This window comes from Pseudonaja textilis, chromosome 3 (assembly GCF_049901715.1).
Source record: "Pseudonaja textilis isolate UNSWEBS1 chromosome 3, rPseTex1.2, whole genome shotgun sequence".
Taxonomy (NCBI): domain Eukaryota; kingdom Metazoa; phylum Chordata; class Lepidosauria; order Squamata; family Elapidae; genus Pseudonaja; species Pseudonaja textilis.
The window spans coordinates 98,023,423-98,051,287 of record NC_141992.1 but is presented as its reverse complement, the minus strand read 5'-3'; the positions used below and the strand labels follow the sequence as shown (position 1 = coordinate 98,051,287).

The 27,865-nt window shown below is 40.1% G+C and overlaps 1 protein-coding gene across 1 annotated transcript in view; it reads left to right on the top strand.

The window, feature by feature from the left end:
* Nucleotides 1–6,080: 6,080 nt before the first annotated feature.
* The window catches only part of QSOX1 (quiescin sulfhydryl oxidase 1), a 60,479-nt gene continuing 38,694 nt past the window's right edge, over nucleotides 6,081–27,865 (top strand). The window contains exons 1-2 of the mRNA XM_026703298.2: nucleotides 6,081–7,052; nucleotides 24,506–24,606. Of these exons, the coding sequence (XP_026559083.1) occupies nucleotides 6,776–7,052; nucleotides 24,506–24,606 (378 nt within the window). The 5' untranslated portion in view covers nucleotides 6,081–6,775. The remainder of the gene's footprint in view (nucleotides 7,053–24,505; nucleotides 24,607–27,865) is intronic.

The window sequence follows — 27,865 nt, the reverse complement described above, 5'->3', positions numbered from 1 at the left end:
CTTATTCAGTACATCAAACTGGCTCTCAGTTGGGTCATAAAATCCTTTAAATCAGAAGGGTGTCTCCTTCCAGTGATTCTGCCAACTGTTTTCCTCATTAGTCCAATTTCAGCCAAATGAAACTCTTGCTTCCTTGATCTTCTCCCTATTTCAGCACACAGGGGAATCCCTAACGAGGAAAGAAATCTCTGTTCTTCCTTTCCTTCTCTAATTTTATTTCTGAGTTGTTTTTCTTTTTCTCTTTCATTTTTTGGAGCACTGGGTAGGCCACAGAATGCCAAGAGCTCCAACATGGGACAGAGACCCCGGAGAAACCACTAAATCAAACACTTACAAGATTTCATCAAGGTGCTAAAAGAGTTATCAATAAAACATGTCCCAGAGCTGTCCGGGGTATGTTAAATAAATAAATCAGAGGAGTGGTCCTTAACTTATTCTTGTCCCTCCCTCTATGAAGGGACACTTATTGGAACAACTGAAATTTCACCAAGTGGTGATTTATTTATAGCAAAGACCTTATACACAGATTACTAATCTTTAAGATAAAAACAGAACAAGGATACAAACTTTTACCTGGGTAAGTTCCAAAATGAATTGAGTAAAACACCATGAAAGCCACTGAAGCTGTCAGTTTCTCAGCTGTGCCTGTAAAGGCAGCCTCAGTATGTATGTTGAAGTACCCCAAGACCAAAAGTCTTGAAGTTTTCAGCACTACTTCAAAGACTGTCTCTCTCAGCTCAATCATCAACAAATCAATTCTCCCATCCATTCAGAACAAGCTACACACACTTGAACTACGTGGTTGTTGAAATAACACTGAATCAGTGCTTTTCAACCCTTTTAACATCATCTCCAGCACACTCAGAAAATATTCTGAGGCATGTGTCTTGTCACTCAATTCACAGGACACAGGGGATAATCTTTTGGGGTTCTGCCCCACAGTCTCCTGTATATTGCAAGCGAACATGGTACTGCTGAACAACAATTCTTCATCATTAGCAATATAAAGAGAATCTTCCCAGTAACTGCAGAAACCCGGGATCAGAAAAAGGCAACCAAATGAATCAATGGTCTACTTCTTATAATGGGAAAATGCTGGAGATTTAAATTCAGCAGGAGTCCTTGTTAGAAGAGGTGTTCCCAAGCATAGGCTAAAAGAACAACTAACTTAGTATCAGGCTCCTTTTCTCCAAAAAGAAAACATGTTCATAATATATATGTCTAAATGCCAAGTACAGGCTTATCTAGCTGTCAAGGAATGCTAACAGATATTCAGTATATTTGAAGCAAAAAACAGATTTATGAAGAAACGCATTGAACAAGAGAGTGTCACTACTTCTTAAACTACTTCTTGACGAAAAAGAGGAAGAAGAGATAAAGTTCCTTTGTCTTTTAAACCCATAAATTCCTTTTACTATCTTAACAACAGGCCAAGCGAGAGGTAGAGAGAGGTAGAACTCTATATCTTCTGTATCTTTTATCCTTTCTTTGCCTTAGTAGTCAATAGACTGAAGAGATCATGGCTTTTCCAACAAAGTGTTCGGAATTTTAAAGCATTGGGGAGGTGGGGAGTGAGTAAGATAAAATGTGGTTGGGTTATTTTCTATTTGCTTCATAAAGTTAGAAGCCACATTTATGTAATGAAGCTGAATGAATAGTGGGATACATTTTTTTTTCATGCAATGCACACCTAATCTAATGGATGATGCCATTGCTGTAAATTAGGAACTGGTAAAGAGGCAATGAGAAAAAAAGGACAGGGTTGAGAAAAATGTTATTAGAAGACTGCAGTTACTCCTCTGTTTAGTATCAGAGGCAACAGCTTCTCTGAATAATAGTTGCTGTGCAACATTGGCAGAAGGAGGATATTAGGTGGTCATGTCCTGCTTGTCACTGGCACTTGGGTTGAGCAGAACAAAATGCAAGATTAGATAAGGTTTTGGCCCAATCCAACCCAGCTTTTTTTAGCATTTCTTAAACGGTTTGTGGGACTACCATAGTTGAAAAGGCAGAAAATTACAAAGAAGAATATGAGCAACCTCAGGCAATTCACAACAGGCCAAAGACGATTTAAATATTATGCATTGAATAAGCTCTTCAAATTAATGCTAGGACACTCAGAAACAACTCTCAAATAGTTGGCACAACTGGGCAGTTTAACAAAATACTGCTTTATTAAAGCCTTCTCCTCCTCCAGCATATTCTATTCTATACCATTCTATCTCCTTACTGCAGCTCCATCCTCTAACAATTATTTTTAGTCAATATCTTTGTGGTTTCTTCAGTAGTTTTGCAATAGGGATTGCACATTACCATTTTTTTTTACAACTTTACAATTTTACTGTACTCCAAATGTGCTTTGTCAGCGATGCAGTTTTTGCTTTCTTCCATCTTCCTCAATTGGGTGCCCTGCATAAATATCCAGGATGTACCAGCCAGAATTCCCAGCCAATAGGTCCAGCAACTGGACAGAGTAGGAGAATTGAAGGAGATATAAGGACAATATATTTGGAGGGCACAGACTTGCCAAAGCTGATTGATGATGTTGGAAGAAATAACTGAGTCTTTGGAGTGCATTGGATTTTGTGGTGTCCTACAGTAAAAAGTTCAGGATTTGATGTTGATACGATTAGAAAACCCACCAGGCATTTCCTGATTGGGTTTTTGGTTTCCTGATTGGGGTTGTTGAAGTGGGGGTTTTTTTTTGAGTCATGTGTGTAATTTGCAAATCAACATTTACTGTAACCCCATAGCAGTGGTGGGATTCAAATTTTTTTTTACTACCGAGGAGGATATTGTAAAATCTCCAGTCAGAGGTGGTATTTGCTGGTTCTCCGAACTACTCAAAATTTCCATTACTGGTTCTCCAGAACTGGTCAGAACCTGCTGAATACCACTTCTGCCCGATAGTGTGTACCTGTCATTGCAGCAGCAACTTCGGTATAAACGACCAAAAACACTTTTCCAGACCAGATGATTTGTTGGAGAAAAATTGTGAAGTGTGAAAAATCAAAGTGTGAAATAGCTCAACATTTGTTGTTTGCTTTGTAGTATACATATGCTCATTTTCTCCTCATTGAGATATTGTACTATTCCTATTAAAATTGCATTGGCTATCATATTTATCTATTTGAAGCATAATTTTGAATTTTTCTAGTTGTAATATCACAAGATAATTTTTCAAGAACAGCATAAATATATCATTTGAGAACAGGGTTTTGGCAATCTTATTTAGCAATTCATTATTAAAAACAACTTTGCAGGCATCAAATATTGTTGAGTTTGTTAATCTGTTTCCTGTTGTATATGGCTTTTTATATTTAGAAATACAGAAAAGAAATTAAAAAAATGCTCAAACCAGAACTGTCATTATTTGTCAAAATAAAAATCATTTTGTTGAGATTTCATTGCTGACTGAATAACTAAAAATATTCAATTTATTTTTTGAAATAAGAATTTTTTTCTTCCAGGTGTGCCTCTTTAAATTACTATTCTTTGTACAGCTACCAATATTCCTCCATATATTCTGCATATTGAATTTGAAAGAGATGATACCAATTATCTTTATTCTTTGTATTATTCCCATGGAAGAGTTTGGGAAAGAAGTCTAATAATTTCCTAAGAAAAATATTTCCATTTCTGAAACTTAATTCCATTCTGTTACATTCAATTAAAGTTAATAGTCTTCCTACTTACTATGTATTTCTGGTTTCTAATTGCGTAACTTCAAGCTTAGTTGTCCATGATGAAGCAATGCAAACATGGAATTTCAACCAGAGGAAAAAAGAAGGGTGGTGCTTCCAGCCATCACAAAATTAAATGCTTTAAATTCATAATTTGGGTTTTTTTTTAAAAAAAAAAGAATTTTCAGCTAAAATATACTGTATATTTGGAGATACATTATTCTTCAGTTGTTGTGATGATCACTTCAATTGATAATGCTGTTAACACTCCCTGGTTAGTAATAACGGGATAGCTTCTTCCCCTGTGTATCCTCTGTGGCTCTGCATTATTTTCTGGGGTGTTCCTCAACCTTTTGTAACATTTTGCACAAGCAGGCTTCTATTGAATCAGGGCCAGCATCAATAAATCATGCAAACATTTATGGTTTCAATGATTAGATAGAATAGAATATGGAAAGAAGAAAGTCATGATATAACTTTAGAGAAAGGGGTCAATTTATTTTTGTACTTATAACTGCTGTAAAGAAGATCTGAATTTTTTTGCATATTTTTTTGTAACTTTTTATTTTGGGGCTACTTTTTTTTTTAACCTTTCAGTTTTTTTCTTTCCATTTCTCTTTTTGCTCTATTTTAGTTTGTATTAAGACTTATTCTGTGAACTTATTCTGCGTGATGTCTCAGGAGTTAAAGATGCTGACCTTGTCAGCTGGAAAGTTTCCCAGCCCGGGGTTCAAGACCCAAGCGCTGCATGATGGGTTTTGCTCCTGTTTTCTGCCCCAGCTCCTACCCACCCAGTAGTTTGAGTAGATAAATAGGTACCACTTTGATGGGAAGGTTTCAGCACTCTCTGCCCCTCAGTGTATTTTCATGCTAGCCACATGACCACAGTAAAGTCTTCAAACATTGGCTCAGAAATGAAGATGAGCACCTCCCTCTAGAACAAGGCTGTCAAATTCAATTTCATTGAGGGCTACATCAGGGTTGTGTTTGACCCCAGAGGGCCAGGGTGAGCGTGTCTAGGATAGGTGTGGCCAGCTCGATATCACTTGTGTCGGGGATGCCTGTGGTAGCCCAAGTGCTCTGCTAGTAAAAACGGGCTCCCAAGCTCCATTTTGGCAGTGATGGCCTCTTGCAACCCTCTGCCAACAAAAACTGAGCTTGGGAGGGCTATGTGTGGCCCTCCTGAGCTCTGTTTTCATTGGGAGAGGCCCAGCTTCACTATTGCAGGGTGGCCCCGTGGGTCAGATCTGGCCTCCAGGCCTTGAATTTGACACCCCAGAATATCAGACATGACTGAACAGGGGAAAGCTTTATCTTTTATTTTGTGAACATATAAAAAAATGAACTCTTGGGGTTAATAATTCCCTATTACAAAGTCTGCACTACTATTACTATTAATCTTCTCATCACTCCTTCTCACCCATCTCCTCCCACTTGTGACTGTAACTTTGTCCTTGTATCCTTACGATCTATATTGACTGTTTCCTAGTATGATTTGATTGCTTATTGTACCCTATGACTCATTAACTGTTGTACCTTATGATTCTTGACTCTTGATGAATGTATCTTTTCTTTTATGTACACTGAGAGCATTTGCACCAAGACAAATTCCTTGTGTGTCCAATCACATTTGGCCAATAAAGAATTCTAATCTAATTAGCAACTGTTAATGGACTCTTAGTCTACTGGAAGTGTTGTAATCCCTTCAATTTGCTTGACAAGATTTCAGGAATGGCTTGCCATTTCCTTCTTTTAGGGCTGAGAGGGTGGCTGGCCCACAGTCATCCATCTGGCTTCCTGCCTAAGTGGGACTAGAACTCATGGTCTCCTAGATGCCTAGTGCCCTAACCACTAAGCCAAACTGGCTGGCTGTTGAATTTGCTGAGAATCACCAATGTAATTCCTCAATATGAAAAATGAAAACAATTGAATAAAATGTTATTCAAGCCAGGTTGTTTTTTTAAAAAAGTTTTGAATACCTCCTTGCCTTGAATACTTATTTCCCTGGTACTTGGGCATAGGTAGGAAGTGGCTTTGTTCTCAATTGAGTCATTAACTTAGTTAACATAGATGTGTTTCCACTGAGAACTGTAAAGCAATCCTTCTCTGGCTTATCTTGATTTTTTGTATAAAGTTTCCGGAATTTGATTCAAAGGCTTTTGGATGTAAAAAGCATATGCTCCTCTACATCAAATTCAGTTCTTCCTTTTCCTCTTGTAAGGGCATCACTTCAAACGGCTTCCACGGGAATGCCAATTCCCTGCAAGATCTGGTCAGTAATCCTCTGTTGTAGTTTTCCATTTCATGTGTGTGAGACCTCTCAAATCACTGGCAGCCCTGTAGCAGAGAATTTATCTAAGATCCAAAAAGTAGTACAAGATTAGTAATTTTAGGCAACCCAATCCTTTATTAATGTTTGCAATTTCTTTCCGAAACCATGTAATACGGTGGACATCACAACTGATTTACATTAGAATTGAATTACATTTTCAAAGCATGTATCCTTTTTTTTTTTTAATACCTGAGACTTGTCTTGCCTCATTCACTTTCCTATCAGGCCCATAAAGCTTTCCCCTTTCTCAGAACCGAAAAGACTTTGGATGTCTTGCAGGGAATGCAAGGGGGAAAATCAAGCATTTGAATCCTAATGCTGCCAGTACAGTTGCAGCCCTGACCGCTGCTGCCAGGGTTGAAAACGTCTTGAATGAAAGCGTCAGGAATCCGGAAGGCTTTAATCCCGCTCGACAAAGGAGGTCAGCCTTGGAATGCCGGCCGGTTGCAAAACTCCCCCGACTCCTGGAATCGCCTTTTGGCCCCAATCTTAGAGTGGTCTCCGGGCGCTTCTCTCCCACCCGCTCACCCACCCCTGGCTTTGCGGAGCCCCTGGTTCCTTCCGCCCGGAGGCGGCGCTTGATGACAACCAAGAGCAGCCACACGTGCGGGACGCTGGAGGGCGGGCCTCCCCTTTTCGGTTTGGGAAGGGGAGCACTCCCGCTCCGCCTCCGGCTCCGCCCGCGCGAGGGCCGAGTGACTTTCCCAGCCCGGCACGGAGCATCGGGCGCATTTCTCCTCGGAGGGGCGGCTTAAGCGCGATGCCCAGGTGGCTCTCCGGTGCCGGATCGCGGCATCTGATGCCTCCCGCTCGCCTCCTTCGTGCCGTCGCCTTCTTGCTCTTGGTGCAGGGCCCCGGGGCGCACGGCCTCGGCCTCTACTCGCCCGATGACCCGCTGGTGGAACTGGACACCGATACGCTGGAACGCCGCATCTTCAACTCCAGTGGCGTGTGGGTGGTCGAGTTTTACGCCTCCTGGTGCGGCCACTGCAAAGCTTTCGCCCCGCTTTGGAAAGGCTTGGCCAACGACCTGAAGGGTAAGTCCAGCAACCGGCCATGGCCAAAAGCCAACAAGCTGGCCGGCCGGGGCCGGGGGAACCTTCCTGGTCCTCTTCGCTACCCGCCCTCCTCTCCCGAGCAGGTGTGGGCCCGCCAGGTCGCACCAACTCAAGAGATGCCCTCTCGGTTGGTCCCGGCTTCGCAAGTTGCCCGCAGCTGCGGCGTAGTAGACTATGCCCGAAATGAAGTCCCGGTGAACGAAAACCAGCCTCTGCTTCCACTCTCTTGGAGTTGAATTGCTGCCTCTTCCGGGACAGGGTTTTTCCTAGGCGGTGGTGTTGCTCGGCGTTGGCTTTTTCTTTAATCGCGTTTCCCCTTCCTTGCCTTTTTGTGTAACACAGCCTTTCCCAACCAGGTGCCTCCCAGTGCATTGTATTACAACGTCCGTAGTTCCCAAAGGTGACTCACTGGATGATACGACCAACAGGCAGTACAGGAACAGAGAATTCAGAAGTTCCTCTAGGTGTACTTTTTACTACTGTCTATATACTGTGAAGCAACCCTGTTAGCGTTCACTAGGTTTTCTTCCAAGTAATTTTTCTTCCCAAAGAAAAGAGGAAGACATAATTATTGATTTTAAATTGACCTCCCTCCCTGCCTCCCCTCTTCTGTGTCCATTAAAAACATAATAATTTGGCCTTTGCATTGGAGCAGTATGGGGGGAAAGCTTAAATCCCTAACTATTTCCACTTGCAGATAAAAACATTCCCTGAAACTGTGAAGAGTTGAAAAGGATGCCTTTCTCTCTAATTGTTCTTCTGCCTGCAAAGAACATTCTCCTACAAGTCCCCTCCACCTATACGTTGTATTATTTCCTTTTTTCCGTGACTCTGTCCTATACTATTCTCACTCTGCCAATTATTTCCTCGCTTCAGTAAGTTTGTATTAAATCATTAAAAAGTATATTTAGATTGGTCTTGTTGTACTGACTGTGCTTGCTGTATCAGTCAGTTCTAGCTAAGTAAATACAGTTTAAAGCCTGTCCTGCTTGTGTCTAACATCAGAGCATTGTCTGCACTGCATTGTGTACAGTAATTCAAATATTTGGAGGGTGTCTGCTTAGAAGGAGGATGCAGGTAGTCCTCAATTTACAACCCACAATTGAACCCCAAATTTATGTTGCTAAGTGAGGCAGTTGTTAAGTGAATCTTGCCCCATTTTATGACCTTACTTGCCACAGTTGTTAAGTGAATCACTGCAGCTGTTAAGCTACTAACAGTTGTTAAGTGAATCTGGCTTCCCCACTGACTTTGCTTATCAGAAGGTCGCAAAAGGGGATCACATCATTCCGGGATACTGCAACCGCCATAAGTATGAGTCAGTTGCTAAGTGTTTGATCACATGATCCTGGGGATGTTGCAATGGTTGTAAGTGAGAGAGTCATAAGTCACTTTTTCAGTGATGTTGGACTGTTCTAAATCAAGGACTATCTGTATATGCTAAGCACACAACCTGTGAAATCTTCTAAACCCTGACATCTAGCTGGGGTAAATTACAAAAGACATGTGCAGTCTTCTTCTCACAGCATGGATTCTGTGAGTGTACTCTGAACCATCTGTCCATTATTTAATATCACAGTTGAACAATTGTTTCACCTCAGTTCTGCTTAAAAAAAACCCCAAGAACCACAATTTAAATCTGTTTTGCTTCTCAGCTGCAGACATCTTAGGGCTTTAAAGCTTCACGGTTATTACTGGCTCTATTAATAAGATGCATTTGTGTAATCCTGTCATAATTTCTCTTTTATGGTTTCTGTATGAACATTTACCACCAACTGTCATTTTCATTACTTTTTCAATTATGACCAATTGTCTTTGTTATTACTGTTACTATTTTTACATCTCTTGAACAAATATTCCCCTTCCTTTTCTTCTGTGGTGCTTTTTTATGCTTCATCAGTGAATTTCCATTTTAGTGCCAATCTATTTCATTAGCCTTGGCTTTAGGATTGCAATGAACCTCTTGTTCCTTTGTATCTCTGTGGTTAATTATTTTTCTTTTGTTCTAATTCAAAAGGAGAGGTAGATTTTTTTTTAAAGCTTCCCTTGATGGATCAGTATTCCTTTTAAGAAACTTGCTGCTATAAGTGTTTGTGTTCAGTAATACCTCTGAATGATTCTAGGATTGTAGCTTGGAAGTTTCAGTTCAATTTATGGGAAATATTATTTATTAAATGTATGCCTTACCTGATTCCTAACCTTTGTGGGAATCTTCACTCCCATCTGTCTTTCAGAATAGGTAGGTGTATCTCACTTCATGAGGCTAAATTTAGCTTGAAACCATAGAATGGAAAATCATGGCTCAATTCTTATTGGGTCTACTTTTGTGCTAGTCAGCCATTGTTCTGTGGCCATTTAGCAAATGGAAGGCCAAATTAATATAAACAACTCTTGCACTCAAAACCCTAATCCTGTTCTATCTTCATTAGACAGTGAACAGAGGCCTCCTTGCCTGTTGCAATGTAAAGATAAAAACAGCAAAAATGATAATGATCTCATTGTGATAGGCGTTGGGTACAAAAGCCCTTGTCAGGGATGCCTTTCCTCTTATTTTGAGGGAGGAGGAAATGAGCAGAGAAGTAAGAGACAGTCAGTTTAACATTTGAATTTGTTATTGTTTGCATAACAGCAGTGGGAGGTACAAGAGGCCATGCTGGGAAGTTGGACTGATAACCATATCTTTGCTAACCAGCTTTAATAGAGAGAACTGAGGGAACAAGCAAAATGGTAATTAATGACTTGTAAGCAAAAAAATGTGGAGGATATTGACAATGGGAAAGAATCTTGCAGGCCTACTTGTTTCTCTCTTTTTCTTTAACAGGGCAATGTAGAATAGTGTTTAGTGATGGATAGGGCGTGCATAAGCGCACCAACGTGCCTACCGTCCCTGTCCTATTGTTTCTTTTATTTTTTTTTATTTTTCTTATATGTATCCATCTATTCATAACTATGTTTTTACTTATACCTATTATTTTGTAAGCAATTGACAAAAATAAATAAATAAATAAATAAATAGATTGTACCTAAGAAGACAGTCATAGTCTCTCAACTGCACCAGCTCATCAGAAATCATTCCTTACTGTGATATACAGCAGTGGTTCTCAGCCAGAGAGCCATGCCATGTTTTTAGGGAGTCACAATGTATATATGATACAGTGTAAATCAGTGATCCCCAAACTCTTGAGCTCATTGATCCCTTTATGAATTTTCACATTGTTCATTAACTCCCAAACAAACATTATAGGAAAGTAATTTAAAGTAGTATTTTAACTAACAGTACTAATTGTTATAATAACAATCCCAAAGCAACTGGATGACCACTTCTACACCACTGGCATTGACAAAATTACCATCAGTCGGTTGCAAAAGGCAGGTTTACTTTGAGGATCTTACATCTTGCAATGATACTGTTAGCACCATTTATTAAAATAACTTACTGTTCTGTCTCACCTGTGGCCACAAGGTGAGAGTCCAAATGTCCAAAGGAAAAAATACGAACGGACAATATCAGGAACAACAGAGTTAACTTTCCTCTGGCTGAAGTCGTCCTTGGCAGCTTTCCCAGAAGCTGTCTGCAAATCCAGATAACGAGCAGCACTATAAATCAGAGCCAAATGGCAAACAGAAAACTTTTTCCAAACTGCGAACGTAAATAACAAAGTTTGACCCGAACGGGGATTCCTAACTAACACGCCTCCTTATATTTCTTAAAGGGGCGTGTCAGTCTCTCTACTCAGTCCCTGATTTGACGTTTCCTTTCAATTTGTGCTTGACGCCTCAGCCTACGTCTAGTCCTTACATCAACCCAGCATTCATCGGCTTGATCATCACCCAAGGACTCCGGCACATTCTGTCGATCATCTGCTGACACCTGAGGCATAATTGATGAGGAAGGTTCTGCAGAGGATGGTGATTCCGACACTTCCTCATCCTCCTGGCTCAGGTCTGCATCTCCCATTAAAGCAGGCTTAAATCCCAATGCCAAACCCTCCTCATCACTCGAACCTGTGTCTTCTGACACATCAGACTCAAAGCGCACAGCAGGCTCAAACCTCCCAGTCACAACAACTTACCATTAAAACAACTTGCCTATCCCAGGTCTTTGGGAAGGACTTGATAGATGAATAAAAACGCCAAAGCCAATATAAACTTCTGGCTGACTCTTCAACCAAAACAATTATGGATAGTTGAATTGACTCTTGGAGGCCAATATTGACCTCTTGATTGGCGTGTAGTGTAGATGGAAAGAGTCTGAAGAGGGGGAGTCACAGAAGTAAATGAGGTTCAGAAAGGGGCTGTGAGCAAAAAATGATTGAGAAGTTTTGTTAGGTAGCATCTTCCAGCATCAACTGATAATTTTTTGCGTAAGCAGCTGCCCATTTCAAACTCTGGACAGTGAACAAGCATATAAATAAATAAAGCACAATAGAGGGGAAAAAATTAAATTCAAATAACAGGCAAGAGATATTGTAATCCTTTCATGTCAGCATAATCAGGAACTGGGCCTTTTACAGACTCAGGACTCCAGACCTGGGTACATTGCCCAGACTTCAAGACCTTCTGAGAGGCCAACAGAGTTGGGGATCATCCTAATTGCAGGAGTATAAGTGCTTTGGCAGAAAAGAGACACATCTGGTTACCCACCAGGTGCTAATCCTTGGTTGACAGGAGACCTGGAGTATGCCCATCCTACCAGATCAGATTGGACCAGATACAAACTGTTGGAAAAAGACATCATTTAGGTAACCTGCTGCCAAACCATGGAGGGCTTTAAAATTGCCAACCATCACCTTGAATTGCACTTGAAAAGACACTGGCAACCAAACCAAAGCAATAATGTTAAGTGTGCTGAATAGCCAATGCTATTTACAACCATGCTGCTGCATTCTGTTCCAGTTTAAAGTTGATTCCCGATTTCCCCATCATCATACAAGTGGTCATGCCTGTGCACGCACATACACTACACACACACACACACACACACACACACACACTAGCATTCTCCATACCAGAGAAACAACAAAAAAGGGGGAAAAAATCAAGAAGATGTTGTGGTGATGGGAAGTTGTACCTGCACTGGGAGGAGAAGGAAATAGAAAAATGGGAAGAAAACTAAATAAGAAGTGTGTAATTGAATGGGGAAGAAAGAGTCACTTCCAAGGAACGGATCAACTCCAAGATAATATATTAAAGGCACCACAGAGCAACTCTTTTCAGCAACCCTGCTTGTTGTTGACACTTTAATCCTTTTCTTTGTTATTTGCTCAAGAATTTGCTTAGCAAATACAAGAGCTCTGTGATAGACTATAGATTTTCAGGAAGGAGGAAGTCCATTCTAAGAAGGGGATGAGACAAGAGCCAACACAATCCAGATCTGGATCAGGAGAAAGAGGAAGGGATTTAGGATAGCCACTTTCTAGAATCTCCCAAAATGTATTCTTTGGGTTAGAATAGTATAAGTTTACTCGGGCAAGATTCTGTCTTTGTGGTATGAGTAATTAAGGAACTGAACTTTGGCTGTATCATTTTATATCATTCTTGAGCTAAACCTGACAGTCTCCTCCCAGGCAAAAGCTGGGGAAAAACCCTCATTTTTTTCAGGCAATAAGATAACCTCTTGGAATGCTATGTTATGTCAATAGAAGCTATTGATAGCAAGGTTCAAGAGTGTGCTGGAAGTGTAATCAAAACAAATCCATTATATTTTTGTTGCAAGATCTGCTACGTGAATATGGCAAACGATTGTCAAATGTTTAAACTGCTGACTAATATAGTAAAGTTTTTGTTTTGTTCTTATCTTTATAGATTCTACTTCTTGAACAAGAATTTTAAATTAGAAACTTCGAAATCAACTTGATCATGAATGTTCCCATTCATTTCCTCCTTTTTCTTCATGGTTTTTTCTTCTTCTCTTTTTCCTTTTTTATGGTTCATTGCACAGCCAGTCAGGCGCTCAAACTGGATTTGGCATTTTTATCCACCTATCCTATTGAATCCTTCCCATGTTGATGTTTGATGGCATTGAAGGTATTGTTGCAGGATATAAGCTGCTCCAAATAAAGCTATCTTTTGCAATTGACTTTTCAATGCCTTGTTACTGTTGGTAACAACACATTGTTTTCTTTTGCCACAATCATTCTAATTCTATTTGCAAGTCCTTGTATTTTGTATTCCCCCCCCTCATTTTTTATCTCTTTTCTGCTGTCTCCAGATATTGGCATGTCCATTATCCACACTTTCTTATTGATAATTGTTATGCCTGTGCTGTAATATGGCTATTAGAATTCTAAAGTCAGAGAGCACTTTACCTTATTCATTTTCCAGGTCTTTCTCTATTTCTAGGACTTTCCTAACATTTATTACTTGCAGGCAGAGTATTTCTTGTAGATCTTCTAGTACACCATTATTGTTGCTACTTTGTCATGCTGTTTGTAATCAGTCTGTACGATCTTCTTGCAGCAGTTAATCAGGAAGTCCACTATTCCTTTAACTTCTTTCAAAGATGGCACTTTCTCTCTGTTATTGTCCTCTTAATTCTGGCCTTATATCCATTTGTTCTTAAGCCTTGATCTTATGCAACCAGAATTAGCCTGTCTGTCTCTTCAAATTTCCTGGTCTTAGCTATTGCCAGATCGCATTAATATCTGATGCTATTTTTTTAAAGTACTGGACATATAATACTTTGTCTTCCCATGTCTCTTTTCTATTCTTCATTTGGTTTTTCCTGTAGGCAAGTTTGGCCTCTCTAGTACTCAGTAGCCTTCCTGGTATATTAGTTTCAGTACATCTTCACTGTCCTTCAGATACTCTGCCAATGCCTTTTTTTTTGCAACATTCCATGCCCACCTATTTTTCTTAGAAAGTAGAGGATGTCAGCATCACTGTGAGAATAAAGGGCATGATTTATTGTCATTTTTCTGATCTTCCTATCAAGGGATTTTAGTACTGTTTGAGGCCAAGCCATATCACAGCAGTGTATCTAATGACTGGAATTGCCCAGATGTTAATTGCCTTCATGGCAAAGTACTCTGAGTTTGGACTTTTAAGATCCTCTTTACTCTCTTGATATATTCACTTCTGACTTTTTTCTTGACTTCAGCGTGCGTGATGTTGTCAGCTCGAAGGATGCCCATGTATCTGTAGTGATTGTCTTCATCCATATTTTTTATTTTATTTTCATAGGGCATCTTCCTTCAGTGTTCACTATTTTATCTTGTTCAATGGTGAACATGGCACATTTGTTCAATCCAAAATCCACTGCAACATCTTGACTGTACGGGCAGTGTTGAACAGTGATTCTATTTCAGATGGTGTTTTTCCGTACAGCTTCAGGTCATCCATGCAACGGAAGTAAAATAACCTAGCAGGTGTTTTTGATATTTGCTAGCCATGGCCTGAGTTATTCAGTATGGTTGATAAAGGAATCACTGCAATGACAAGCAGTAGTGTGATAGTGAATCTCCTTGTTCCTGTCTGGGTATTAACCTCTCTCAGTTTATCATCACTGACCATCTCCTGAGTCTTCCATTGTACTATCAGCCTTTGCACAATATTTCTGATGTTTCAACTGACTCCAATTATTTGTAGCCACTTAATTAGCCAGTCATTGTGCCAAGGAGTTGAATGCCTTCTGGTAGCCAATCCATGATACATTCAAGTTTGTCTTCCCTTCTCTTGCAATTTTCCAAAGTCATCTTGTCAGCTAGGAGCTGATTGTTTGTTCCTTGGCTCTTTGGCCTGTTTCCTTTTTGCTTAGGTAGAAAAAGCTTGTTTTCAAGTAAATGCAGCTGAACTGCATCAGTCACAACACCAGTGAGCAATTTGAACGTTGTTGGTGAACAGGTAATTTGGTCTGTGGTTGCCTGGGTGCCCTTTGCTAGATTTTTCATTATCAGATAAGTTTTGCCAGATGTTAAACCACTCTTCAATTTTACCTCCTTGCAGTATGTTATTAAGTGCTTCACAATGATTGGGTGTAGACCAGTCAGATGTTTCAGCCCAAAACCAGCAGACCAATTCCTAATATTCCTTGCCCTTTGGTCCACCATTTCTGCTATTATTGCAGATTCTTTCATTTCAGTTTCTTTTTTACTTATCTATCTCTTTTAGCCAAGGTGCGTTATTAAAATTGGTGATTCGCCTGTAATTTGCTATTTAAGCCCAGTATCTTCTTGGCTATGGCTGTTATTTTCTGATATATTATTTCCAGTGTTTCCTTGAACTTCCTTGTTTTATTATTATCTTTATTTCTATATTATTATTACTCTGGTCATGTCCATGTCAAAATTAGCTCCCCCCAAAACAGTGAGACTTGTTTTGCCTAACTTATCACTATAGGTAGGACAGTCTGAATCCTTTTGTTAGCTACAGGTAGTCCTCAACTTACAATCACAGCTGAAACTGGAATTTTGCCAGTACATGGGACATCATATGACTGCAGTGCTTAGCAGCCTCAAACCTGGCACTCATGGTTGCCATCATTAATTGAGGATCACAGATTGTTAAGTGGAGGGAGCCACAAATAAGGAGTGTGGAGGTACCACAGGAGGATGCGGGAGGCTCTGGGAGACCTAGCACAGGCTGTGCCTGAATTGGGAGAGTGCTACAGTACAGCACAAAACTGCAACTGCCCGGGGAAGCCTCAGCCACCTCACCTGACCCAAAAGCACTTATGGCTGGCTGAGGAATTCTGGGAGTTGAAGCGCACAGGTCTTAGAGTTGCCAAGTTTGGGGACCCCTGCTGTTGATAATAACTGTCTGATAAGAAATGCCCTTTCCTTTTGCTACAAGAGCTTAGGCTGCTTCTGTTGTGAACTGCGTCTTCCATTGTACCACAGAAGTAGATCTGGATATTAACACATAGACCAGATTATAAGATTAAGCCTGAAAATGGCTGTGGAATTTAAACAGGTTTTATAATGCGCTGCTATAAAACCAACATAGGCCAAGTCATTCACACACTTCAAAAATGCTTCTTCTAGCAGGTCCATTTGTCACAGAAAAGAACAAGCTAGCATTCAATTCAGTTTCAAACTGGGGTATCCAAATTTGGTCCACAGCAAATTCCTGATTTTCAGTGCCACATTTTTTTCTTGCTTATATATATATAAAACAGAGTCTAAACTAAATGGGTTAAGAAAAATAAGTGTGGTTCCTTGTTATAAAAGAAATGTTGGCCTCCAGGATAAAGCCCAGTTCTTATCCCTGTCTATCTAAACCCCTAAATTATTTGAGCTGATAGCCAGATTTTCTTTTCGTTCCAAGGCTAAGAAGGAATTGCTAGAGAGTATTCTATATTTAGGATGCATTGTTTAGAACTCTCAGTTCTACAAGTAGAGTGGGAAATTGCCCAAATGTAAGTGTGCCACATTATTGCCAAAGTATAGCAAATATGTTATGTGGTGGGAATGAGGAAGAAAGTTTTTTTTTCTTTTATGTCATACTGTATTTACTCTCTGAAATAAGGTGCTATGTGCAGCTGTGAGAGGTTATAATGATATGGTATGCCTAGATGAAAAAAAATGAAATAAATATATGGAAAATAGCATCACATGTTTTAGGAGCCAGGGCGATTAAGGAATAAACATATTTCTTTTTTCTTTTGTGAGAGGAAATAAATGAGGTATAAATTGGAAAGTAAAATTGAACAACTATATTCAATTGCCTTTTTTAAAGGGATTTTCCTTGCCAGCAACAGGATAGTCAGGATTCTGACTTAACATCTTAAACTCATTCCTTGGCTATGTTCAGGAAAGTCTTGGCTCTTGAAGTAGTCACATTCTGCACCACACACGCTTTTCACTTGTAGCTGCAATTTTGTTCATCCCCAACAGTAGAGACAGTTTCCTTGTTTTTGTTTTTAAAAGAGTCCATTTGAGAATTTCTTCACTATTTGGGATGGCTCATAAATAGGAGCTGGAGATATTCCACTCTGGCAAAAGCTGACGAATGGCGAACATTTTTTTAAGGCAAAATCTATGCAAAGGCAACAGGAAGAGTAGCTTGCCAAGTCTCTCTTTATGTGCACTTCATGTGAAAATAAAAATAATTAATACATAAGATTTGTTCAAAAACAGCTTGCTGGTTGAGCGTCTCTTCCCCAAGTGTAGGCCATGGATGGCCTGATTTGAGTCTGCTGAGCAAGGAGAGCTCTCTAAGGCAAGGCGTTTGAAGACATTTGCAGTGGAAGTTTAAAACTCAGCAAGCAAAATTCATTGCTTGGAGGGGTAGTTATAGCAATTTTGGGAGAGTGCCCTCAAGTCAGTTTTTGATGACCTCTTGACCTGGTCCCTGCAGTTTTCTTGGCAAGGTTTTTCACCAGTTTCCTCAGGCTGGAAGAGAGCGACTGGCCCACAGTCACCCAGCTGGCTTTGTTGTAAGACAGGACTCATAGTCTTCCAGTTTCTGTGCTGGTTCCTTAATCACAACACCAAACTGGCAACCTTGCCTATTGCTGAAGTTTTGCGTTGGCTGCCGCTTGCAAGATCTGGTCTTTCCTAATCCTGGTCACATCATACATGTAATGTCCTTGACTTACGACCACAATTGAGCCCAAAATGTAGGTTGCTAAGCAAGACATTTGCGCATATTCTGACCTTTCTTGCCACAGTTGAATCACTGCAGTTGGTAAGTTAGTTATACGGTTGTTAAGTGAATCTGGCTTCCCCATTGACTTTGCTTGTCAGAAGGTCACAAAAGGTAATCACATGACCCCAGGATCCTGCAACCATCATATATATGAACCAGTTTTCGGGCATCCAAATTTTGATCACATGACCATGGGGATGCTGCGATGGTTGTAAGTGTGAAATGTAGTAAGTCACTTTTTCCAGTGAACTGTTGAACTTTGAACAGTGACTAAATGAACTGTGGTTAAGTCGAGGACTAACTGTACTGTACCCAAGATAACTTGCATACAGCAGAAGACAGAATGCTGAGGAAGCCAGGAGCTGCCCTCAACAGTTATGGAGTTCTGTAGCTTACTTAGCATCAGGGAATTTCTTTCTGTCTAACTTGCCTTGTACGGTTTTTATAAAAATGAAAAAAAGAACTCACTGAGAACAAGTCATAATACAGATACAGATACAGATACAAATTAACAGAGTTGGAAGCGATGCTGTAGGTCATCTAGTCCAACCCTCCACCCAAGCAGACCCTACATCATTTTTGAAAGATGGCAAGTCCAGCCTCCTCTTGAAAGCTTCCAGTGATGAAGCTCCCACAACTTCCGAATGCAAGCAATTCCATTGGTTGGTTGTTCTCACTGTCAGAAAATTTCTCCTTATTTCCAGATTGAATCTCTCATTGATCAGTTTCCATCCATTATTCCTTGTCTGGCCTTCAGGTGCCTTGGGATATAGCTTGACTCCTTCCTCTGTGTGGAGCCCCTCAAATATTGGAAGACTGCTATCATGTCTCCCCTGGTCCTTCTCTTCACTAGACTAGCCATATAATCAATAATATATTACAGTAAACCAAATCATTAGCCCAGTGTTATACTGAGCAAGTCTTTCAAATTGCACTGCATTCTATTGTGTGTGTGTGTGTGTAATAATAACATTTATGTAAGCAGGAAATTTTTGTGTGAGAGAACATTTAAATGACTTTGCAGCTTTTGTTTACGATCCACCCAAAATATGGTCCTAATTCCATAGATTAATTTGCTTCAAGATTTCTGCCAAAATGTCTTTCAAATGGTTCACTAGAATGACATTTTCTTAAACCTTCCCATGGAAGTTAATTTGTTTCCCCACCCCCTCCAAAATGTGGAACAATTATTGCTATGTGCCTAGAAATCAGGAAGTCATTAGTACCTAAGCCAGCATTCATCTGTCTTTGCATTCTTCATTGTGTTGGATTGTAGGTTCCATATTTCCCAACCAATGCCATACAAAATTACAATAATGGGTGTGGTAGTTGACAAGGGAAGACAAATACCAGAAGCAAAAGATTAGTGTAGGTCTTTCTTACAGAGTTGTAAATCCTTCCACATGGTGAGTGTGGAGTTTGCAAATGTTCCATAAAAGCATAACCTGTAAAGTGTTACATTTTATATTCAAATAAATGCCTTTGTTAGATCTTCCCCATTTTCTGTTTTTTTGTGTGTGTGGAACTACAGCTATGGAATGATAGGAAACTATTGGATGAATTCAAATGAGTAGCCCATAGTAGATCCCATCACTCACCTTGATATTTAAACAGAAGGCAGGAAGAATTAATCAGTTTTCATTCAGTTAACAGATAATCAGAGTTGGAAGAGACCTTGTAGGTCATCTAGTCCATCCTCCCTCCACCCAAGCGGGAGACCCTACACCATTTCTGACAAATGCAGTCTAATCTCTTCTTGAAAGTCTCAAGTGATGGCGCTCCCACAACTTCCGAGGGCTAAGCTGTTCCATTGGTTGATTGTGTTTCACCGGTTCTTTGCCCGTCTTCCATATGATGCTGGATCTCAAGGGGCTTAAGCTAAGGTTTCCAGCATTGGCAAACCTGAAACAGGTCGATAACCCCCTAGAAAATTAGAGATTCAAAAGGAAGTGGAGGGATAGACTCCCTTGCCCTCCCTTCCTCGACTACGAGATATAATGCAGAGCTACTGTATAAATTGTGTTCGCCTCATTTCCCTCCTACCCATTCTCTTGCCTCTCTATTTCTTCAGCTTACACAGTGGTTAGTTCTCAACTTACAATCACAACTGCGCCCAGATATTGCTAGGCGAGACAATCGTTAAGTGAGTTTTGCCCCATTTTGCGACCTTTCTTGCTACAATTGTTAAGCGAATCAATGCAGTTAAATTAGCAACACGGTTGTTAAGTGAATCCGGCTTCCCCACTGACTTTGCTTGTCAGAAGATCACAAAAGTTGTTCACATGACTCCGGGACACTGAAATTCTCCTAAGTATGAATCATTTTGCCAAGTGTCTGCATTTTCATCAAATGACCCTGGGGATGCTGCAGTGGTTGTGAGCATGAAAAAAACGGTCATAAATCATTTTGTTCAGTTGTAAACTTCAACTCATTAGCCCATTTAGGTCACTAAATGAATGGTTGTAAGTTGAGGTGTGCCACTTCTAAAGACCCACAGAACAGATTTGTACTCTTGGTTCTAGAAAGAACGCTTAACCCGTCAGGAAGCAAAAGGAAGCAGAGAAATCCTTTTAAATTGGAGAAGTCTTAACAGTGTTCTGATTACTGGAATTTTGCATGTGAGGAAGAAGAAATGAAAGGAGTTTGCTAAGATCCTGCTGAATCAGAAACAAAAGGGGAAAACAGAGATATGTTCTGTAGAAAATGGTTATTGGCTGTTTTTTTTATCTACGGGCAGACATATTGGTATCCTTTATCACAGGGGTCTCCAAGCTTGGCAACTTTAAGATTTGTGGACTTCAACTCCCAGAATTCCTCAGTGGATTTCAACTCCCAGAATTCTGGGAATTGAAGTCCACAAGTCTTAAAGTTGCCAAGGTTGGAGACCCCTGCAGTTTATCACACTCCATATGTCGATCTTGGGGCTTAATCTCCAAGTCCAATTTTCCTCCACTGGGTGCTTTGTAGATGTGTTTAAACTATTCATAATCAGAACTCTGAGCCATCTTTGTTACTCTATATTCCTGCCTTCCTGTCCTCATTCCCACCCTCCATATTATGCCAAAAACAAAAAAACAAACAAACCCCATGACAATGGCCTTTTGGGAGAAGAATGTATGCGTGCTTTTCTGATTAAATATATCTGAAAGAGCAAGATGGCTTTTCAGGTGAATTTGGATCAAGCTAAAAGCTACAACTAGCAGTCTTATTTGAGTTTAGGCAATGCCATTTACAAAGTTCATTGTGTGATGAAAACACATCATTTTAAACTGAAATATGATCCCTAGCTCTCAAGAAGTGTGACTTTATCTTATGCGGCTTTAACAGAAGGCCTTTTATCACATGCCTAGTGTTAATCAGTTCTTTGATGCAACCAAGTCCCCAGGACCTTGGAATATTTTGTATTATCTTCATTTACAGAGGATAAAGAGTCTCTTTGCTAGAGGTAGTCATCCTGTACTGATAATGGCTTTACTGGCTGAGAGATGTCACTCATTATCAAGACATTTCTGGAATACGGTAACTGACGCAGACCTCATGTTTGAGTTTCATGGCCACGATGGTGGCTTCGTGGCAAAGGCCACGATCTTTTCCTCAGTCAGTTATATCAGCATCTGTTGAGGCCAGCCTGCCTCTGGTTTTTGTCCACTGCCATTTAGAACAGTTCCCTTATCTAGAGGACCGGCCCTTCATTGTGAACAGGTAGCCCTGTATGTTGCTAAGTGAGACTTTAAGTGAATTTTGCCCCATTTTACGATCTTTCTTGCCACAGTTGTCCAGTGAATATTGCAGTTCTTAAAGTTAGTAAAATGTTTGTTAAGTGAATCTGATTTATCAATTGACTTTGCTGCTTATCAGAAGGTCGCAAAAGGGGATCACATCATCCTGGGGCACTGCAGCCGCCATAAATGTGAGTCCGTTGCCAAAGCACCTGAATTTTGATCACATGACCATGGGGATGCTGCAATGGTTGTAATTGTAAACAAGGATCATAAGTCACCTTTTTTTCAGTGATGTTGTAACTCTGAACGGTCATTAAATGAGCTGTTGTAAATTGAGGTCTACCTATATCCTCTTTTCAGGGCTATCTCGCTATTTTGCCTCAAATCATTTGGACACTATAACTTGATCAGCTTCCAAATCAATTATGACAGACTTTGCTTTCTTTTTGGATTATAGAATTAATGGGGGGGCGGGGAGACCCACAGTAAATAGCCACAATTTTACTATTGCTGCAACTAACATGTATATACAACACTGTTTCTACAAAAGAGTTAGAGACAGCTTTTTTGCCAACTACTAGGCACCCTGCTATAGGTGGTAATTTCTGTTCTGTTTTCTGTGCCTGAGCATAAGATAATTCCTCCTCTTGTTTCTCCCTTGTGCCGAGGGATCCTTCCATTCATGGCTGATTTCAGGCAATTTCCCCAAAGATGCTTCCTTTATGCCAGACTAAGACACCAACGCCGTATAGGTCAGCATTGTATTAGTTATTGTATTATTTATTTGTTCTAACAATTATAGTAACAGAAGCTTGCAAGTCTGAACATGCCCCGACCCAAAAAACATCTTCATGTGGACTAGGTAGAGCTTGCTTGTCTTGAGATCTTTTCTCAAATTAGTTTCTACTCCAGGCTCCAACCCCATTTCTCTGACTGTTGCCTTGTAGTGACTCTTCTTCCTGTCTTTCAAGGCCATTTCCTATATCCTCTACAACCTCCCTCCCTTATGCATGTCCTCACCACCACCGCTTCTATTTCCTCCATACCCTCTGCATCGAAGGTGTCTGGTCCAGCCATAGAAGCATTGAGACACATTCATGAACTTAAAGCACCTCCAAGACTGCCTTTGTCATCAGTCTACCTGTCAGTCTTTCAAGGTAGATCAGGTCAGGAAACAAATACAAGAACAAGTGGAATTCTCTTGTTTTATTGTTATATTGTTATAGGATATACAAAAGCCTTTCTCTCCATCCAGCCTTAGCTCATGCTCACATAGCCATTATTGAATTCCTCCTTCGAGGCCATCCCCCTTGTTTCTCTACTTGACCTTAGATAAGCTTGAACTCAGCTGCAGCTTTCCAGAAATTAAACACCAAAAACTGCACCGATATGACAGAATTGTTATTATAACATCAAGACAAAAGCCCTATTAGCACAGTTGCCTCTTACAATTAAGGTTTTTGTTCCACTTTATTACATCTTGGATTAGGTTTCCCTCCCCTTTTGGGGGGATGGCTTAATAGAAACCTACTCTGTGCTTCCCTTGGCGTGCGCTATTGGCTTTGTCCACATTCCTGTCCTGAGAACTCTACTATACCCTACAACCATTGCTGGATTTTTAAGCAGCTTAATGGAAATAGGTTGGGGAATTTATCTGAATACTTCAGTTTAATTTCATGTAATACCAGGTCTTTCATATTCTGGCTTTTCTCTTTCCTCTGAAAAAAAGTCACGCGCGTCTCCAGTAACATTCATACAAAAATCCATAATTCATAAAAATGCATCATGACATCATCATGCAAATGACATCATCATGCAAATAAGAAGAACAGATGCAAGGCTGTTGAGTCTCATGATTTATGTGATGATGGATATATAGTTGTCATTTCCTTACCCTCCCACATCCTTGTAGAATGCAATGTTTGGTTTCCATAACAATATATCTCCTCTTTTTTTCCTTTGCAAAATGGCCCTTTTCTTTCCCTCCTGACCATAGTATTTCACCAAAAGCCTAGTATATTCCTGCTGCTTGTGATTTCTCAGTGTTCAGGTCAAAAACCAACTGAGTGCATTGAGGTCCAGCTCCAGTTGACCTCTCAACTCCTCCCTAGCTAGGAGTTGAAAATGATTTGGTGGCACTTTTACTAGTGGATCTGATGGGATGGGTAGGAGTGATTGTGAAGAGGAAGTCCCTAAAATAACCCAAGTCTTGTGCCATGAAGAGCTTTATATGTCATCTTGAACTGTGCTGGAAGTATACTGGCAAACAATGTAGCTTGTGAAACGGAGATGTAATATGCACTAACCAAGGAAGACACATAACTGTCTTTGCAGCTACATTTTGTACTAGTTGTAACTGTTTCAACCAGGCAAAGCTTTTTTTCCTTTTATTAAAAGCTTTTATAGCACCTTTCATTTGAGAATGTATTGGAAACTGCATCATGACTAAGTTAGTGGTAATTTCTTAAACAAGATCCAAGCCTTTTGTCTAAATTAGAACAGGATTCAAGACGATTTTGGAACCATATAGAGTTGTACAGGCTTTACTGCCAAAATACGAATGACTCGATTTGAAAGGCTAGAGTTAATAGTTAATAGCCAGAGATTTTTCTGCTTGCTATTCTCTTGATGTCAGGGAGTATCAGCAAATCTTGGCTGCCAGTTGGAAAAATTATTCTTTCTTTCTTTCTTTCTTTCTTTCTTTCTTTCTTTCTTTCTTTCTTTCTTTCTTTCTTTCTTTCTTTCTTTCTTTCTTTCCTTCCTTCCTTCCTTCCTTCCTTCCTTCCTTCCTCCCTTCTTTCTTTCTCTCTCTCTCTCTCTCTCTGCCCTCTCCCTCTCTCTCTGCCCTCTCCTTCTCTCCCTCCCTCCCTCCCTCTCTCTTTCTCCCTCCCTCCCTCCCACTCTCTCCCTCTCTCTCTCTCTCTCTCCCTCCCTCCCTCCCTCCCTCTCTCTCTCTCTCTCTCTCTCTCTCTCTCTCCCTCCCTCTCCCCCATCCTCTCTCTCAACAGTCATATTTCTTAGATGTTGTACAAAACAAAACAAAATTAAGGAACAGCTCCTGGCTATCTAGTCATTTGTATACATTCAGTTATATGTCTTCACATTGGTCTTTCTTCCTTCCAGACTGGAGACCTGCTGTGATGCTGGGAGCTATAGATTGTGCTGATTTTTCCAATAAGAACATCTGTTATAAGTTTGGAATAAAGAGCTACCCTACTGTGAAGGTAAAAATTCTGGTGGTGAGGGTTACAATTCCTGTTCTCTACATTCAGCATGATCTTGGATAATTATAGGACAGCATCCCAGAAGTAGCTGATCTAGATCTTTTTCCTCCATTTGGAACCAGCATTAGATTGCTGAGCACAACGAAGTCTGGTAAAGAGACATGCAGTACCATCTATCTGGTGCATCCTGTAAGGCAGTTAGAAACACTTGTACCTGGTGGTCTCTCAGGAGGGGCAACTTGCAGCATCCCCAAACTTCCTTTTGTGTCCTTTAGAAATTTGTGTAGCTGAATTCAGATGGCAAACTCTTCAGAAGTGCTACATGGTTTCTAGTTGGATTTTGGCAGGAAAAGAAAAGAAAACAAAAATTGGCACTACACACTTTCATGATGTCACTAACTTACATGGCGTGACCCCTGGCCACCCATTGATCTAGAACAGGGGTAGTCAACCTTTTTATACCTGCCACCCACTTTTGTATCTCTGTTAGTAGTAAAGTTTTCTCCAACCGCCCACCGGTTCCACAGTAATGGTGATTTATAAGGTAGGGGACAAAATCCCTACCGCCCACCATGAAAGCCAGAATGCCCACTAGTGGGCGGTAGGGACCAGGTTGACTACCACTGATCTAGAGATTAGAGATTATTTGTACTGTGCAAATGTGTCTCTTACCACAGCCAGAAACAGACATGGATCCAGATTGCAAGTTGCAGAAGACAATCCAAAGAGCCCCCTATCCACTGCCTTGCAATTCATAGGCCAAAATGAATCCCAGATAACCAGGCTACAGGGTGCCCTAGTCATCACTAAAGACTTTATTCATGAGGAATCAAAAATTAGATGAATTGTGAGGATTTTGTCAGTGAAATAATGTACAATTGGTTATAACAGCCAAGTGGGACATTTCTCTCTCCAGTTTTCCCTGAAACAGAATTAGAAACCCTGAATAGGGGTGACAGCTACTGACTCAATCAGGGAAAAGGAGCTTACTTTTTCTGCTTTACGGGAGACCATGCTTTGTTCTCTTAATCACTTTGAGATAAAAATGAGCTCTGATATATGCTACCTACATGTTCTGGCCCTGAAATTAGAGAAACCATTTGTTGCCACAGAGGCCAGGAACTTCTAGGCTTTGTTAGAGCCATCCCCCGAGCACATTAGGGTTGAAAGCCCAACAGCAAACAATGGGGGTTCACTACCAGCCCTGAGACTACTCCAAGCATCCCGAGGAAGAATCCTGCCCATAAGATCCCCAGCTTGTCTCCACAGCTGCAGTATCTCAAGAGCAAAGTCCTTGGTCAATTTTAAAGACAAACCATCTTGGTGCTGATCGTGCTGAAAGATACAAAAGTCAGCTGAAGGTATTTCAAATAAAGGAACTTGGTTGCCCCTGCCCAGCCAGGTTTCAGGTGCCACCTCTTTCCCAAACAGTTTGTGGGTGGAGGTGATTTTTCTGCCATTTGTTTCCACCTTTAAGCCAAGCTTCCAGCAAACTGGCCATGTAGCCTCTAAGGATGAGTGGTTGGGTTGGAAGTTGAGATACCATCAATTTAGAGCGTAGAAGTTTGCTGTACACTATGGATTTTATGGATTAGACACGACTTGTATTAGGTTACTTCCATATTGTTGGTTGGTTAGTTGGTTGGAGCCAGTGCATACTTCTGAGATTCAGTGTAACTGTTGAAAGGAATGATATACCGTGATGGTAAACATCCATGGATTCAAATTTATTTCTTGACACCAAGGAAGCTGCATAATTCTCCCTCTCCTAAGTCAAAGCTTTCTTTTGTTGAAGGTACATGAGACAGTATAGCACCTAGTCCTGGTTGTTAGGACGTTCACTGTAAAAAAAAAAAAGAACAGAACCCCACTAGCTTAATGTTCATGGAAAATAGCAAATACATTAGGCTTGCAGAGAGAGGACTGATTTTAGTAGACAAAGATAGTAATTCTCTTCGTAGGATTTATAGTCCTGGATCTGAATTAATCCTCACTGTGCAGTTATTTAACATGAAAAGCAATCTTATCCATCTCCAGGAACTTGCCTTTTTTAAACTTAAGTTTCCTATTTACATATATAAGCCTTTCTTGGGTTTACATTCAGTTTTTGTGATAAGATGATGTGGCATTTTCTGCTTCCTTTTCCTTGTATTTTGTTAAATCTCTAAAGCCTGGTCATTGCACAAGCTCTTGATTTGTGTACATTTGATCAGGTGGAAAGTACACAGCTGGCAGGACATGCTCTAAACCTTTCCAAAAGAATCAACATAGGAAAGGGAAGGCATATTTGCTTGGTAATTCAGTTCGGTAGCTTTGCCCTCTCCAATGGCACTGGCAGCATAGGGATGAATTTTTCCCACAGAACAATTAGAAAACTTAATTTGCAGTTATATTTCAAATGAGTGATAAATATGTTTTGGAGGTGATATAAAATGGGGCAAAAACGATAAATACATCTTAGTGCACATACACACACACATAAAATCCCATCCTCATGCTCAGATATGATATCTGCGCTAAGGGAATGTAACTGCCTGAGACAATATTGTTTAAGATTTTGTAAAACAATTTTATTGCAAACCAGTTGGAGAACGCTCTCTCTGTGTGTAACAAACAATTTTAAAGAAAAGAAAATAATGTGAGAGCATATCAATTTTTTAAAAATGAGGAAAACAGGAAAGCAAAACCAATAACCTAACAGGACCTGGGTGAAAAGAGAAGCTTTGGGCAGGTCCATCACATATGAAAATATGTACCTTTTTTTCCTTTTTACACTTCCCAAAGCTTGGGCTTAGGTTGAACATGCCCAGAGGTCAAGAAATATTGGAATATAATTTGATTGTGGCTAGAAGAAATAACAAAACAGAAAATTGAACCCAACTATTTCTATTAGGATAAAAACAGAAAAATATAATAAAAAAGATAAATACATTATGCTACATATCTTAACAGCTGCTAGGATTTCCGACGCACAATTTTGGAAGCAGGAAAATATACCATCAGAGGATGTTTTATAAAAAAAAAATTAGACTGTGCAGACTGAAATTAAGAGAGAGTCAATATATTAATGTCTGGGATACCTGGTATAAATGGTTTAAGAATAAAAAGAAATCAAAATGGCAATTAAAGAATAAGAAACTGTAAATACTTATATCTATATTTATATCTATACTTATTTATATATTGTTGAAATTGTATAATGAAAGAAACTGTATATAGAAAGATGATAAGGAAATGTAAAAGATGTCTTGACGTTGAT